The sequence below is a fragment of the Aulostomus chinensis genome, chromosome 2 (assembly GCF_037954235.1).
Source record: "Aulostomus chinensis isolate RoL2024-O1b breed Wild chromosome 2, RoL_Achi_v1.0, whole genome shotgun sequence".
Taxonomy (NCBI): domain Eukaryota; kingdom Metazoa; phylum Chordata; class Actinopteri; order Syngnathiformes; family Aulostomidae; genus Aulostomus; species Aulostomus chinensis.
In genome coordinates, this window is record NC_141321.1 from 9,800,034 (window position 1) to 9,816,009 (window position 15,976).

Below are 15,976 nucleotides of genomic sequence, written 5' to 3' on the forward strand. Positions count from 1 at the left end.
TGTGTTGTGGAGTGGGGAATGTTGTTCGCTTATTTGTCGAGGTGTGTGTGTGTGTGTGTGTGTGTGTGTGTGTGTGTGTGTGTCTCATCTGACAGTCCTAAAGGAAGTACAGTTAGCTGTGGACCTCAGTGTCTGCAAACAGGAAAGCGAGAGAAATCGGGACACAAAGAAACCACATTCCACTGCTGGTCGCTCTCAACACCTGCTGTATAGTTTGTCTGTCTCACACACAGACACACAACAATCAGTTGCAAAAGCTGTTCACCTGTTTCTTTTTTTGCTCTGTTTGTGTGGATGCATATGTATGTGTGGATTCGAAACTTTGCTCTGCTCCCTCTGACACGTTCACACACTTACACACCGTCACTGACAAACACTCGCACAGAACGACAGAATTGGTATTTGTCCCTCGACCTTCTTACTCGTGGTGCTCACAAGGAAAACAGGTTTCACACAACCATGAAACAAAGACTCACACATGAATGTGGATGTTGTGTAAAAGTCATGGCGTCTCTGCCTTCCAGCTTTGACAGCCACACCATGACAACCGGTGACCCACTCCCCTCCTCCGAAATCTTGACGCCTACGCTGAAAGGAGCAGGGAATTCCTTTCATTCCTCCTCAACACACACACACACACACACACACACACACACACACACACACACACACACTCATATAAATTCATTCACACATTCCCCCCCTTCCCCATCCCTCATATCTGCTCTTCCTCATTACATTTCTGTCTCTCCTGCCAAGTTCACGTAAACATTCACATTCTTGCTGCGGCCAGAACGCCTGCATGGGTTTCACAACCCCCTCTGGGCCATTTGTTTACAAGTGACATAAACATGTTGTTCATTTTTCACTCTTTTATTCTCATTCATACATTACACTTTGCTTCTAGAAACCACACCTGCGATGGTGCACCGTAGGTCTCGTCAAACTAGCTAATTTGCGTGTTTTTTAGTTGCTTTGTAGAGACTTTCTATCATATTCTGTAACATCAAATTCGTCAACTTTTCTATTTTAAGAGAGATTGATACCCAGCACTGAGGTAGCTGGAGGTTTGAAGTAAAACTCTTGCTTGGTGGTACATGCAGGGAACTGACTAGACATTTATGAGTTACAAGATCTGATATTAAGGGAAACTCAGAAGACAAACAAGCAGACACTGACAAATGTCAAGTCCTCTATAAAGATTTAAAATAAGAAATCCCTACCGGTTCCTCAGATTCCCAGGGTGTCTTTTTTTTCCACTCTTTAAAAGAAAAAAAAGGTTCTTGATCACCCACATGCGTATTATGTAATATAACAAGTTAATTTAATTTAGAAGTTGGTCTGTATCTCCTGCAAGTTCAGTTCATGTTCATACTTTATCCTCCTGAATGCAAAGTCTTTGTAGACTTGAGAAAGCGGTCAGCTTCAATGAAGTAAATGTAGTCTGTGTGTAACAATACAGGGTTTTCTAGATATATAATGATATCAGAAGTGGTGGTTGTAATACCTCACTGCTCTTTGAAGACAGAGGAAACACAAGCAGGTAGAGAAGCTCGGTGTCATTGTCACGTGAGAATTTGTGTACTTAAGAACAAAACAAGTTGAATGATCGTAAAGCAAAACCTCATCATTCCTCAGCGACACTGTAACTGATAGTAATGATAACAATGGTAACAGCAATGCCTAGGAAAGCCTGAGACAAAAGTCTGATGATGTCATAGATTTAGGATGATCACCTCGCAACCCGACTGCTGCTTTGACCTCCATCAACTAACCAACCCATTGAAAGGCAGCATTAGGTGACCAGCAGGGATCCGAGAGAAGGTGCAATAGTCTGGAGGCCAAACTTAAAGTCTTTTTACATTATTTTCCACCTTAACTTTCATATTTTAGACATTTGGATGCACATGGAAGCCACAGCTCCCTGGCCTCGCTCCCTGCTCAGCGTCCTTTATCATCGCCGTGGCGTGTTGACTTGACTCATAGACTCAACCTGTCTCATCACACACCTTAATACTCGTTTCTGTCTGAAAAGAAGTGCCTGATCTAATTACTCCTGGTGGCTGGTATTTGTTACTTTATTCCCTCCATTACTTCTGTATTACTCCACAAAATCACCTCTTAACAATGTTACACGAAATTGTGGTCATTTAGGGGATTATTTTCTCTGGTCTGGGCCTGGTTAGCATTTTACTGTCTGATTATTCTGCTTTACCACGACAAACTGGGCATTTCTTCACCTCGCCAGAGTAGTAGCCAAACTGCAGCCTAGCCACGATGAAAAGGCACTTTTGGATATGACCGTTATGACTGAGGAAATGATGGAATACAGAAAAGACCTCATTAGTGCCCTCAGTAACGGATCCCTGAATTTAGAAGCGTTACACCGGTCGTTACAGGTTAATGTGATGTCCTCACAATCATCAGTCATTTGTTACTTTGTAAATCGTTACAAAGTGATTTGTTGTTTGCCCACGATTATTAGGTCGGCCTCACTTAATGTGACTTAACTGAATAAATCTATAAGGTTGTAGTCTGTAGGAGGTAGAAGTAAACGATCGTGACACGAAACTGTCTCACCGTGGTGACCTTAATCTGAAATAAAGCCAATCATGTTAATCTGCTGCTTTTATTCCACCTTGTGATGAATTCAATCATGTCATGTGCTTGTTGTTTTGTCATTTGTGTTTGGCTTGCTCATCTTCATGCTTCTGAGTGTGTGTGTGTGTGTGTGTGTGTGTGTGTGTGTGTGTGTGCGCGCACGCGCGCGCACTTGCTGTTTGTCAGTATAAGAATTATCTTGTCCTAACAGCACGTCCTCATTACTGTTAGTAGCGTGTGCGTGTGTCTGTGTGTGTGGGGTACATGTTGAAGTGTAGAGTGTGTTTTTGCCATTGGAATGCTGCTGTCTGAGCCTAACCTCGCCCCCTGTAAACTCTGCCTTAACATTTCCAGATGACAAAGACAACGCACCGACTGCACTGGGACAGTTACTGTGAGCGTGAACCGGTCAGTATCTGTGCCTCAGCTGTGTTTGTCTGTAAAAACCCCAACGAGTACATGTTGAGTCTCCTGAGCGCTCGTCCAGCCACACTTCCCCTGCACGCTCACTCGCTCCCTGCCCTGCCCTCTCCCGATATTTTGTTGCTTTTTGGATATTTCCTGGTTTGGTTTGGGTCGTGTTTGTTTTCGCTGTGTTTGTTTTCCCTGTTGTGCTGCTGCTCTGAGTTATGTTGGTATGTCCAGTCATATCCGGGCCACTGTAACTGCCTCTTCTGCTGTAATCTATGTGTTGTTGTGTTTTTCTCTGTCTTTGACGGTCTTTTCTAGTACGCATAGTAAATTCCTCCATGCTCAAGACAAGGTCCCTCTCAATCCACTGAGAGGAATGGAGTGGATCTCGATCCGTGATCTATTTACACTGGAAAATGTACGACTGCTCATTGACAAAAATGACTGCTCTAGAAAATGTAATCAAATCCTGATCAGACCACATAAACTCAACTAACCTCTTCAAGTGCAAATTGAAGAGATTCTAGTTTCATGAAACATCAGTTTACATCAGTAAACATTAGTTGTCTTTTGTATAATTCATAACTCATCCTATTGCACCTGTGAATGCTCTGAAAACAGCTACGTAAACTAAAACCTGCCTAGTTACAAATCTGATGATGAATTCTGCATGTTAAGTCGTTTTCAGACAGCAGCCTGCTGGCAGGAATCCCCCTGTAGACCACTCCTGATCAACCCTAGACACTGAATCCTGCATTTTCCAGCAAACGTACAGTCACTTGTTGTGTAGGGATACAATAAACTGCAGGTACACTCTCTGATGACGACAGTGTACATCGTGTGTACTCGCCGACAGGTGAAGTCTATCACTACGCCAACGTGAGCCAGCGGGACTATGAGCCTCTCGTTTGGGTGATTGGGATTGTTCCCTGAAGACTTGGATTTGCATTTAGGCTGCAACAAATTATGTAGCCTAAAACAACGAAACCACAAGAATGACATCATGCTAAACTAACCAATCAGATCCAAACTACACGTAAAGAATAAGCGTTTTTAAAGTTGTTTCCTTCTTGTCTGGTGGAAAGATGATGTAAAACATGAATATTGATGAATGGATGATTTCATACAAATCAACATTATGATCTGTTTACTTCTGCATAATGTTGGTCTGTTTAGTGCCGTTACATCACAGTAAAATCTAAGTCGTACTAACCCTGACAGTCCCGTGTGCGTCTCACATACATTTTGAAATGATCTTAATTATCATTTCCGGATCCAGACGTGATGCCTGATGGGACGTCCACCGGTGCACGGCAGAGGCTTGTTTTATTGTTCATGACTGGGGATGTAAAGAGAGTGTGAATCTTGGAAGAGCATTAGACTTTATTCACATCACTGCGAAAAGACCTGCTGTACCTAAAACTTCCCAATCAGTCGACCAGGACTGACAGGTGGGTGACCTCTGCTGTCAAGGGTCAACTGTGAGTCCTCGACGTGTCATTCCTGCAGCTCTCTGCTAGGAGCTGGTTAAAGGTTCGACAACTGTCAGGAGTCGAGAACCCACCACCCTTGCGTCCTTGCAGCAAAAAAGATAAGTCAAATAATCTCAGTTTGATTCCCATTACTCAGCATCATGAGAATTAGCATGTACACCACAACTGCTGTCCAGAACGTTTCTATCAAACGGGGCATCAAAACGAGGCGTACCCGTAGAATCTGTGCTTGTTTGGTGCCTGAGGCCTCATTAGTCACTCCAGATTAGAGGCTCAACATAAAGCTGCAAGAATGACTTTTGTTCGAGTAGCTGAAACCCGTCAGCTGGTTTTGCAAGGTCAGACCGAGCAGGAGGGAAGGTTGTGATTCTTAGTACTGCACTGATTCTCTACAAGCAGCTGATAGACCAGAATGCACTGCTGCCACCAGAAGACTAAGTGAGGACAGTGTTTGAGTAAGGAGTGTTCACTCTTCACACTGACTGAGCTATGGTTGTTTGTCCAAAGACACTCCTTCACTACACAGTCACTGGATATGATTGGAATCAGTTTCCATTGTGGAAACTCAAAAAAGCGGATTTATTCTTTTTTTTTCATAGTTAATAAATAATCAACCCTCTTGTGATGTATCAGCATGAAATGTAGTTTTTTAAAATCAGCGTGATGAATTTTTTTTAATGTGTTTTGTTTTTGTTCCATTCTCCAAACTTTTTCAACATTTGGAATCCTCCAACACATCACACAATACTGAGAGGCTGTTTCCACTGGCGGGACGTCAGAACCAGCTAAATTTAGTTTGTGTTTTATAATCGATGTGGATTTTTCTCCCCTGGAAATGTAACACCAGAGTCACTAAAAGGTCAGTGAGAAGTTAGAGAGTGAGACAGGAAGCAGGCACGTTGGCGTAAGTGTGACTCTCATGTTTGGAGTGTTTGTGTTTCGGAGGCTTGGGTATGTGATAATTATGGCAGCCGTAGTGCAGCGGACCCACGGAGAAAAGAGGGGAGCTCACAGTGCGGCGGGTGAGACGCTGAAGTTGCGCCCCAGCATGTTTCCTGGTGCTGGGACTACATTCCCCTAATGAAGAATTCATTACTTTTTATTTCCTTACTTTTAAGTGCATTTAATTAAGTACTCTTCAAGTGCAATTTTGAGGTACTTTTGTTTGATTTTGAAGTTTAACTCCTTTCTATTTGATGACTGTGTCAACCTCATACATTTGACAACTACAGTTTAGCAACAAGTTACTTTGCTAACTTACTATGCTGCAAAGAAACCGTGATGATTGTTGTATCAAATGTAATGCAATTATAACTGAAACTTTTCAATAGTGTATGGATACATAAGTAAATATCTCTACCAGCATTCAGACACCTCATGTGAGAAATATTAAATGACACGCTTAAACAATTTAGTCCTTTAACGTGTGATAAATTGCTGCTGACATGCCCATATTTGGTGAACTCGTGATAAAGAGCATTAACATCCTGTGGAGTGTTCCTGCTGCTTTTATGTTCATTTTTGAAGTCGTTTTTTCCCCGGATATTTCTTCTGCCACTTAGACCTATTTAAATGTTTTACAGGATACAAAGTCTGCACCTCGTGTGTCGCGTGTGTGTTGGTTAATTTGCCTCCATGCATTTTGTGCGCGGGATGTACTACAAATGTGAGTGTGACTGAGAGATATTCGCCTCTGTGTCTGATCGTCCTCCGTCTCCTCTCTGCTAGTTTAGCTCATCCTCCGCCATTCTTACACAGGCTGCCATCAACCGCTGCTCTTCCCAGCCAAATTCCTGTGGACAGGTTTAAAGTCCTTACACAAAGAAGCTTCACTTACTGCTGTTGACGAGAAACCTGACAAGTCAGACCAGAGAGGAACTGACTTGTTTGACCTCTTCACAATGGCCTCATGCTGATGGCTTATTTTAGTTTGAGTCCCTCATTTTTACAGGCTTCAGGTGTCTGGTTACAACAATAAAGAGATAGTGATGATTTCGTTTATTCAAATTGTTTCCAGACAGCAGAATTTACCTGTTTTGATGAGCAGAAACGAGCTGAGGGAGAGTTTTGGCTCTCAAGAGGGTAAAAGTGCTTTAAGTGAGAAGGATGTGCTGCAGCATCACTGCCAAACAGAATGTGGCACAATAATTATTTTATGTTGATGATCATGTTTCCATAATTGCAGCCTATCTGTAGCTTCAGGCCAGTCTGGTGCATCCGCAGTGTAAAATGAAACGCTATTTTAAGCAGCGTCTTTGCTGCGCTCTGTAAACACAAATAAACAGTAATGTAAACAGTGTTTAGTAAGTGCTTCTCCATGTCATAGCAACTAGTCGGGCTTCAGGCCTCGGTGCTGGGACGGCTGCCGGAAGCCTACTGACACCCTCTCTTCCTGTCCACAGGACTGCTTCACAGTTGAAGGAGAAGACCTGAAGCATGACTTTGAGAGGCTTCAGCTGGGGATGGAGATGGTGGGCTTTCTTCCTGCCACGTGCAAACAGTGAGCGAAACACACACATCTGCCACAAGTGTGTTATATGAGTAAGATTAAGTGAGACAATGTTGCATCTATCAATTCATAAAGCACATAAAGGTTCCCCCTCACACACACTCAACTTTATTTCTGTGAGTAGAAGCTTTCACTGCAGCTGCAGACTCCTCGGCAGGACAGAGGTCAGAGTGTGACCAAGATTACTACTACTTGCCCTCTTGTCCGCATTCAGGTTCTCTTGGTAGCTTGTTCAGTGACACAAAGGTGTGAACCTAATGTAATGCGATGGTTTCACCACAGTATACTTCCAGTTTGTCATCCTCTAGATGATTCCTGTCTGGTTTTTAGGATCTTCTCCCTGCTGTCGGCCATCCTCCACCTGGGCAACATTCGCTACAAGAGAAAAACCTACAGGGACGACTCCATCGACATCTGTAACCCCGAGGTGCTGCCTGTCGTCTCCGAGCTGCTGGAGGTAATTCAAGATGGTGTGACTGGAATAAACAGAACAGACTAGAACACATGGATGCTGGTTGTATTTGTTGGTAAAAACAGGTTAAAAAGAAAAGTAAACGAATAGTGATGACTCTTTTAAGGTTATTTTATACTGGCTCATTATCGATTGGAGTGTTTTATATTTACTTGACACTTTTTCTCAGTGCTTTTGTCCGTCGAGTCTTGAGGTACACAAGAATAATTCCTCACATTGGATGGTTTTCAATCATTCCCTTCTTTGTGCTGCTGCATGTCGTTGTGTGGGGGTCGAGCAGAATGCACGAGCACTGTGCCCTCGTCTGTGTTAGTGCACCTTACTGTTTGATTAAAGAATCCTTTAAATACTGCAACACTGAGTTTTGTGCTGCATCAAAATAGGAAATATTGTAGCTGACCCCACTTGTTTGAAATCACCCTTAGATGCACTGCTGTACATTTGTTATTGAAACGATGTGTGAGGAAAGGACATCTGCATTGGAAACGAGTAAAAACCCATGAGGGGAAGACACTTGACGTTATTCCTGTAATACGTTAAGTCACGTGGGGCCCTAATGTTAATATGACATCAATGCTCAGGGGCAGTAACGGGATTCAAACTTGAGATGACATTAAAAAAAAGTGCATTTCTGAGGATGCTTGAGTTGCAGGGCACATTGTGGTTTATACATGAGGATGTTGCATTGAGCTTTTTTCCTTTCAAAGGAGACAAACTCCTTTCATGTTCTCTCTCTCTCTCTCAGGTCAAAGAAGAGATGCTCTTTGAGGCTCTGACAACACGGAAGACGGTTACTGTGGGCGAGAAGCTGATCGTTCCTTACAGACTGGCAGAGGTGAGATGTCAGTCAGCACACACCAAGAATAAGTCTCACCCATCTGGTCGTGGAAGTAGTGCAGAGCCAGCAGACCCTGCTTCTGTCACTCTGATATCCAGCAGTCATCAACACTCCCAGGATAGAACTTGCATGTTTGAGCATTTTTCTTAAGCTCCAGTTAAGTATCATCCTCAGAAATGTGTGTGTGTGTGTGTGTGTGTGTGTGTGTGTGTGTGTGTGTGTGTGTGTGTGTGTGTGTGTGTCGGCATGCTGCCAACTCAATAACCAGGCTGACCCAGCCATGTTTACAGGACAGCCTGCACCCGTCCTGGATCCCTTCCTGCTCTCACTGTCCAGCTTTCCCAGTCTGTGGCCGCATACACACACACACACACACACACACACACACACACACACTGCTTCAAGAGGAGGGAACAGCATTTCATGTCCAGATTTCATTGCGACCAACATCGCAAAACAAACACACTTCAGGGTTTGCAGACGAAAGCCATCTGAGAGAGAGGAAGGAGGATGGGGGGGGTCTCTCACCTCTTCATATGATACTCCAGTGATGCCCGTTATCTTGAACACAAACTGTGATTTGGGTTGAATTCTGTTCTTATTTTCCAGTTAAAAGAGAATTTGACTGGTACCACAGCATGTTGGTGCTCTTCATGGCCATTGAGTGTTTAGGGGCCACGTCACATGAACAAACTCAGTGGTCTCAGTGTAAATATTTCCCAGTAACGGTCAGAACAGTAAGTACTATCATACATTTGAAACCCTCAAAGAAATCAGTGGCGTTTTCCCCAGTTGTTCTGCGTTGGGAAGCTATTTCTGTCTGCATGTTTGGAGTGCAACTTCCTCTAAATAATGAAAAGCTTATGGCTCATTAGACTGAAGTATGTACAGCTTCAGACCCATGAAAGGCATATTTGGTTTGAGGTTTCTAAAGATATCCTGGCTGATTGTTTGGGGAAAAAGGGGGGATTGTGACAGTGAGTTGCAACATCGTGGTTTGTTTGGTTTGTGAAGACCACAGCTCACCTTTGCTTTTGCGAGGTTGAATCTTTCCATCGGATATCTGAATTAGTCTTGATCGAATGATCTGTGGTTACGAAGCAGCAACAGTACGTAGATGGTTTGTCTGCCTTCTCAAGTTTTCTTGTGACTAATTTTAGACGCGTCGGGAAAACAAACTTCTGCATCATCCAGACTTTTGTCACCTGAACGTACTGTCATCTCCAGCTGTGTCTCACAGTTCTGCCTGGGCGTTTAGAGTTTGTGTTTGTAGCTTCTGAAACATGGTTCAGGAGGGTTTTCTCCCCCCTTCACCAATCAACACTGTAACTCGACGACTGTCTCAATAAATCCTATGAAATGGAAGACTCATTTTCAGTTTGGTCCAGACTTGATCCCCGAAGAGTGACGCACGGATGGCGAATCTTTGTAGGCTGAACCAGACATCAGCATCTCCAGGGGTTCCCTCGACCGACAGCCAATGGCATTTTTACGCTGGATTTTTTCACATTTTGATCATCACGTTAATCTTCACAAATGAACAATGCTTCATGCAAAATTTAAAAAGCAATCATTATAAGTACAAAGCTAACGTTGAACTTCAACGTCACCACTAGCTTTGCTCTTTTTTTTTTTTTTCTTGTTTTAGGTGTGATGGTATTTACTGACATATTTTATGCCGTAAAGCAAATCATTGCCATATATTAATTACATTTCTGGCATTTAACTAAAAACCCACTGACTCTGAGACAAGGGCACCAGGTGTTGAACAATGCTAACTTACTTCAGACTCTCTCCTCTGCCTCTGTTGTTTTGGGTTGCTCTTGCTAACTTGTTGCTGTTGGATTTGTCGCACACTAGATTGGATTGGCAGATATTACCAGTCGATCTGATGAGCGTTGCTGTGGCTTTAGACATTAATTAATGGCTCCGGGACATCCTGGTGTGACACATTGCAGGCTGCCAGCATGTCTGGCACTTTCAGTTTGCCTGAAACTGTATCCGGATCATCAGGCTCCATGGGCCAGAGAGGCACGGGGCAGTAACCTCCTGAGGTGTCTCTCCTGTGGTATTCAGCTGCATCCTTAATGCTTCTACCTCAACATATATTATATCATATGTGCCTACCTGCAGGCTGGTACGGTCCGAGACTCCATGGCCAAATCTCTGTACAGCGCTCTGTTTGACTGGATCGTCTTCAGGATCAACCACGCTCTGCTCAACATCAAGGACCTGGAGGAGCCCACCAAGGTAGGGCAGTATGGAGACAGGGTGACTGATTAGTTCCTTCATCAGTGGCCTGGGATTTTGCTACCAACGATTCTTTGGTGTGTGAAATTTAAAAATAAGTTTACACACAGTTTTTGAGGCATTAGTAGTAACTTGAAGCATTTCTTGTTACCTTTCTAACAGTTCTGTGCAACATTTTGTGAGGACGAGGCTCATTTTCTTTTTGTATGTTTCCTTCATCAGATCTTGTCCATCGGAGTGCTGGACATTTTTGGTTTTGAGGACTATGAGAACAACAGCTTCGAACAGTTCTGCATCAACTTTGCCAACGAGCGTCTCCAGCATTACTTCAACCAGCACATCTTCAAGCTGGAGCAGGTGAGCCAGCATCAGGTTTGACCCGGCTTCTGTGACAGAAGTGGGCATCTTCCTCCTTTCTTCTTGGCCCCTTGTTCCTGTTACATGACAGAGACTTCATACTGAACTTGACGCTGGCATTGAAAGAAGGTAAAAGGGTTCATGACAGCTGCATGACGCCACCCACCTCTTTCTGTGGCCACCCCGACTGTGTTTGTGTGTTCGCATAAGTAAGCAGATTAACCTCAAAGGGCTCTTTAATGTCATGATCTAAAAGATTTGCTTGCAAGTCAAACATCGTGTTTACCTTGAGAGTGGCTGAATCACCGGCCTGCCCCGACATGTGTGAGAGGCATCAGCTGCTTCCTCGCTCTGTATGAATTTGAGTAGGATGTCAAGGCCTCAATGGCTGCTGTTACACAAACCTGATGAACCTTCATCGCAGAATAAATATACTGCAGTTATGAGGTAAATGGGTGCCAGGAGAAGTGTTTCCTCATGTACCATCGTGCTTTCATACCACCTTCAGTGCTCGTATCAGGCAGATGCAAAACCATGCAAGATTTCTCCTTTTTCAGTGTGAAAAAAGTAGAACTCAAGGATTTTTTCAACAAGTGGCAAATTCATCCTTTTTGATAATTCATAATACTTTTGATTCATTAACATAGTGATTTTTTTTTTTTAATTGAAGTTTGGCTCCTTTCAGATGCTCAAAAGTGAGGACTTTCTGTCACAGTTGAATATCTTTTCATTTAATTTGGACTTTGGCTTTTGACTCACTAAAAATGACACAAATGACCTGTTCATAAAGAAGTGCAGGTACATGGATTTAATAGCAACCTGAGCAATATGACACTAAGTAAACTTTATTGACAAAGACAACTCAATGTTGCAAAAATATACAGTAAATGAAATATAGTCAGGACATGATCACAAAATGTTACGTAACAAACAGTCTTCTAATTCATTCCAACAAATAGAGGAAGTTGTACTTATCTGACAGTTAGGGCAGTTACAACTTTCAAGATTTTCATCATTGGTTTTAAGGAATTTGAAGGATTACAGTCTTTAATGTTCAAACACTTCTCAGTGTCCCAGTGAAATCCTGTTAGAATTTAAACACACGACTCAAATGATAAGGTAAAAGTTTCAACTTCAGCTCAACTAAATTATCTGACATTGATCCCCCCCTCAGTTGGTTTAAACACTGAAACAAACATTAAATGTTGAAATTAGAAGTTTATGGGTCCAACAGAGATAAAAGTCTTTAGCTGACACCTGTCACACCTGCTCGTCTATGAAGACGCTCAGAGTTGAAACATTTGCAGTATCGACGCTCTGTTGTTTTACATTGCAGCCAGCAGGGATGCAGACACTTACACCAAACTAGATCTACATTTTAATTAAAATAAGAGCTTGTTGTCACAGGAAAATATTCAAAGATGGATCAAACTCTGTCAAAAGACGTTATCACAGGAAACAGATGAGTGGCTCAGGTAGAGTGCAGCTCTCTTTTTCTGAGTGGAAAAATCAATATATGCTACCAAAGCAGCCGGAAAGCTGGTGAAAATGATTCAGCCAGGAGAGATTTGCTGATGCACCTCAGGTTTCCGCTGAAGCTTCAAACTCTGGTGTACAGTTGCACGCGCTGTGCATCCGCCGGCCCATGAGTCACACCGCTGGAGCTGTCCGGGATCACATGATTAGCCGAAGAGCACATCGATTCTCATTTGTTGCCTCATATTATTTAACCTTTTTCAGATAACCCATGAAGCAACGCTCAAAGCCACATTATAATGAACTTGACAGTTAAAAAAAAAAAAAGAAGACACAAAAAGCTTTCAAGTATTTACAGCAAACACAGAACAAACAAATCAGGGCAAGGATGAATTAATAAAACAAAACATCAGTGAGGGTTGTTGAAATTTCTAAAGTATTTCTGGCCATGCTGTATTTCAGTGTTACGAAACTTGAGAAAAAAAAATTTGAGCCTTCCAGGAATTAATACAGTAAAAGTGCCATAATTAGAAGTTCTCCTGGTCTCATAAGTACTAAAGCAGGACATCGTCATGAACATGAAGGGTGATGTCAAATATAAAACAGATGTATATCTGTTCAGGGACAGGTCCTAAGATTGGTAATGGAGAAGTTCCACCAAAGGAAAATGTAACATAAAACACATAATCTGCTGATGGCTGCTGGAAAGATGCTCGGCAGTTACTATTACGCAACTCTTAGTCTTTTGTAACCTAGAGAAGGAACGTTTGAATGCTGGAAAGGTGGAAGGAAGATAATGTTAGTGGTCATGAGTACTGCGTGCGTGCACGCACACACACACACACACACACACACACACACACACACACACACACACACAGACTCCCTGTTCGTTTTTGCATCAGAGTGATTTTTTTTAAGCATGCTTCATGTTGTTGCCAGTTTTGCAAATTTGAAACATCTTCTTTTCCTGTTAGTTGAGTGAATCACATCAGTTATGGGTAGATGATTTAAAAGCATGTAGACGGGGTGGATACAATATCCTGTACACGATGAGGTAATCCAGTCCAACACCCCTACAAACCACAGCATACTGGTTGCTGGAGAGCTGAGTCAGCGCCCGTCTGACACACATATTGTTCTGTAAGCTCCTGAAAACTTTCTTCCAGGCTGCTACCTTGGATTATATTGCACAGGTTTTTACCCAATACCATTATCATTTTAAAAACATGTGTTTACTGCAACAGAAATATACCAAGTAAAATGTTAAAGATCTTATTTTCTGTCAGAGTCGAAGGTGATTTCAGGGATTCAAATGGTCTCAATCTAGTACATCCTCATACCCCCCCCATCTTGCAGCTGTTGTATTGAAGTTCTTTTAGCATAATTTTCCAAGGAAATGTTGCTCATTTTCGAGGGTCAGACATGAGGTCTAATAGTTCTTTGCCACAGACTAAACACTGTCTGTGAAACACCGTCGCCTCAGAAACAGCTCTCGCCTGCTTCTGCTGCTCATTCTGATGAATGTGTCAGCTTGATTGTTTCTAAAGGAAAAAAAAGGTTGGTCATTGGTGCAACGCAACTCATGTGTTTATCAGCTCCAGGTCATTTTATTTAACTTGTTAATTTATTTGGTCTTGAAGATGTGACATCAGAAGGCCGTCTCCTCTCCCATCATGATCTTCATCACTTACGCAACCGTTTTTTTTTTTACTTTTTTCCCTCCAACCTGGCTTAAGGATAGCAGGAGAAAAAAAGACTAATGATTTTTATTAAATGTCCCAAAGATTAAGGTCATTATTGTCTAAATCTCTTTCCCAGGAACACTGGAAAATAACAGGCAAATGCTCTGAATACTTCTCTCATGAGGAAACTAGCAAGAGACATTGTTGCTTCAGTGGTACAATAAGAGTAGCCTGACTGACACAGGAGTTGTGTTGATGATTCCTTTTCATGGGAAGTGTCGTTTGAAGTGCATGAGACTGGATCTCAACTGAGTATTAATTCAAATTCCCTAAAAACTGACTACTCACACTGGTCGGTCAGTGTTGCTACAGGAGGAATGAGAGCTGCCTGAAGCACCTGTGTTGTGTCTCTAGGAGGAGTACAGAGCAGAGGGCATCAGCTGGAGGAACATTGACTACATCGACAACACGGGCTGCATCACCCTGATCAGCAAGAAGCCCACGGCGCTGTTCCACCTGCTGGATGAAGAGTGCAAGTGAGTCCACCTGAGCTGTTTTACCTGTTGGTCACATCTGGAAACCGGTGCTCTGAGCAGAATTTGGCGCACGTCCCAGAAGCTGCATCATTAGACTGACAAGTTACTGTCATGTCACTGGTTCAGTTCTTGAAATCACGCTTTGATCTATTTTGAGCTCATTGTTCTGTTTTCATGGCTCAGCACCAACATTTGGCAGCCAAAGTGACTCACTGAGGACGACCCAACGCCCAGCATCTATGGAGTTTATAGGTTATTCATTATGCTGATGTTGGCAGAGAGCAAACTTTACGAACTGCTGCAGTTGGGTTGCGTGATAGAGAAATTTAAAAATAAGATAAATGAATAATTTTCCTTTTTTGTATTTATGGCTTTACATGTATGTGAAGGGATGATTTATATTTCCTGCATTGCCCAAATTCACGTACAAAATAAACAGGTTAACACTTCAGCCTGCAGTAATCAGTTAGAACATTTTGGTTGGACATTTCAGACTGAGCTGCAGCTGTGTGGAGTTTGGGAGCAGCTGGACTGGAGTATACTGGGATTCATTGAGCTCCTACTGGAGGAGAGCTCACCTCAAATCTCTGGGCTCAGCCTTCTACATGTGCACATGCGTGAGGCCGAGGATCAAATGTAGTGTACAATAAAAGAACACTTCCCACTATTTTGTCTGTTTTATCACCATTCAGAGTGACAGTTCAAATATCAAGAATGATGGATGAGTTCAGCAACATGGCGCCCAGACTAGAGAGCCTGTCAAAGCTGTTTCATCAGCGTCAACACCAGGCTGCTCAGGATGGAAGTCTGCTTACACACAGAGTCTCAAACATGTCAGGAAGCTATGACCTTGAATGTGAATCGTCCTAGAAATGAAACCACTTCCTGTCAGGGAGGAGGCTAACAAACTGTCCGAGGATCCACTCACACGGCGACCCTCTGTGCGAACCACGACACGCTGTTCAAATCTCATGTTTTTGTTTGTCGTCGTTTGACAAGTCAAGTTCCTGAAAACAACGATCACATAACGTCACATGCAGGTGGTCCCAGAATTCTTTTGTTTCTGGGGGATCTCAAACACAGGCCAGTTCCACTACAACCACTGAAATCTTGGTCTCATAGAGATGTCACCCAAATATTTATGAGGCCTGACGCCTCAGTAGTGATGTATCTGTATCTGGATTAGGACCAAATATAGCTGTGACTCAAATCAGAATTGTAAAAATTCAGATTCTGTGTTTGTTGAGCTTGTCACACTGTTGGGAACAAAAAGGGAGAGATGTGAGGTATGTCTGAGCAAAATATCTGATTTTGGCTTAGATTGAATCCTTCTGTGCAACGTGGGAAA

General features: G+C 42.7%; 1 protein-coding gene across 11 annotated transcripts in view; it reads left to right on the plus strand.

Moving 5' to 3' along the window:
• myo9aa (myosin IXAa) overlaps window positions 1–15,976 on the plus strand; it is a 107,798-nt gene that overhangs the window by 54,227 nt on the left and 37,595 nt on the right. For 10 of the 11 annotated variants that reach the window (XM_086226800.1, XM_086226741.1, XM_086226750.1 and 7 more), the window contains exons 6-12: window positions 2,956–3,009; window positions 6,908–7,005; window positions 7,345–7,471; window positions 8,232–8,321; window positions 10,458–10,574; window positions 10,797–10,931; window positions 14,507–14,628. In XM_086226800.1, the coding sequence (XP_086082926.1) occupies window positions 2,956–3,009; window positions 6,908–7,005; window positions 7,345–7,471; window positions 8,232–8,321; window positions 10,458–10,574; window positions 10,797–10,931; window positions 14,507–14,628 (743 nt within the window). The remainder of the gene's footprint in view (window positions 1–2,955; window positions 3,010–6,907; window positions 7,006–7,344; window positions 7,472–8,231; window positions 8,322–10,457; window positions 10,575–10,796; window positions 10,932–14,506; window positions 14,629–15,976) is intronic. The other variant, XM_086226778.1, reaches the window with a different exon arrangement.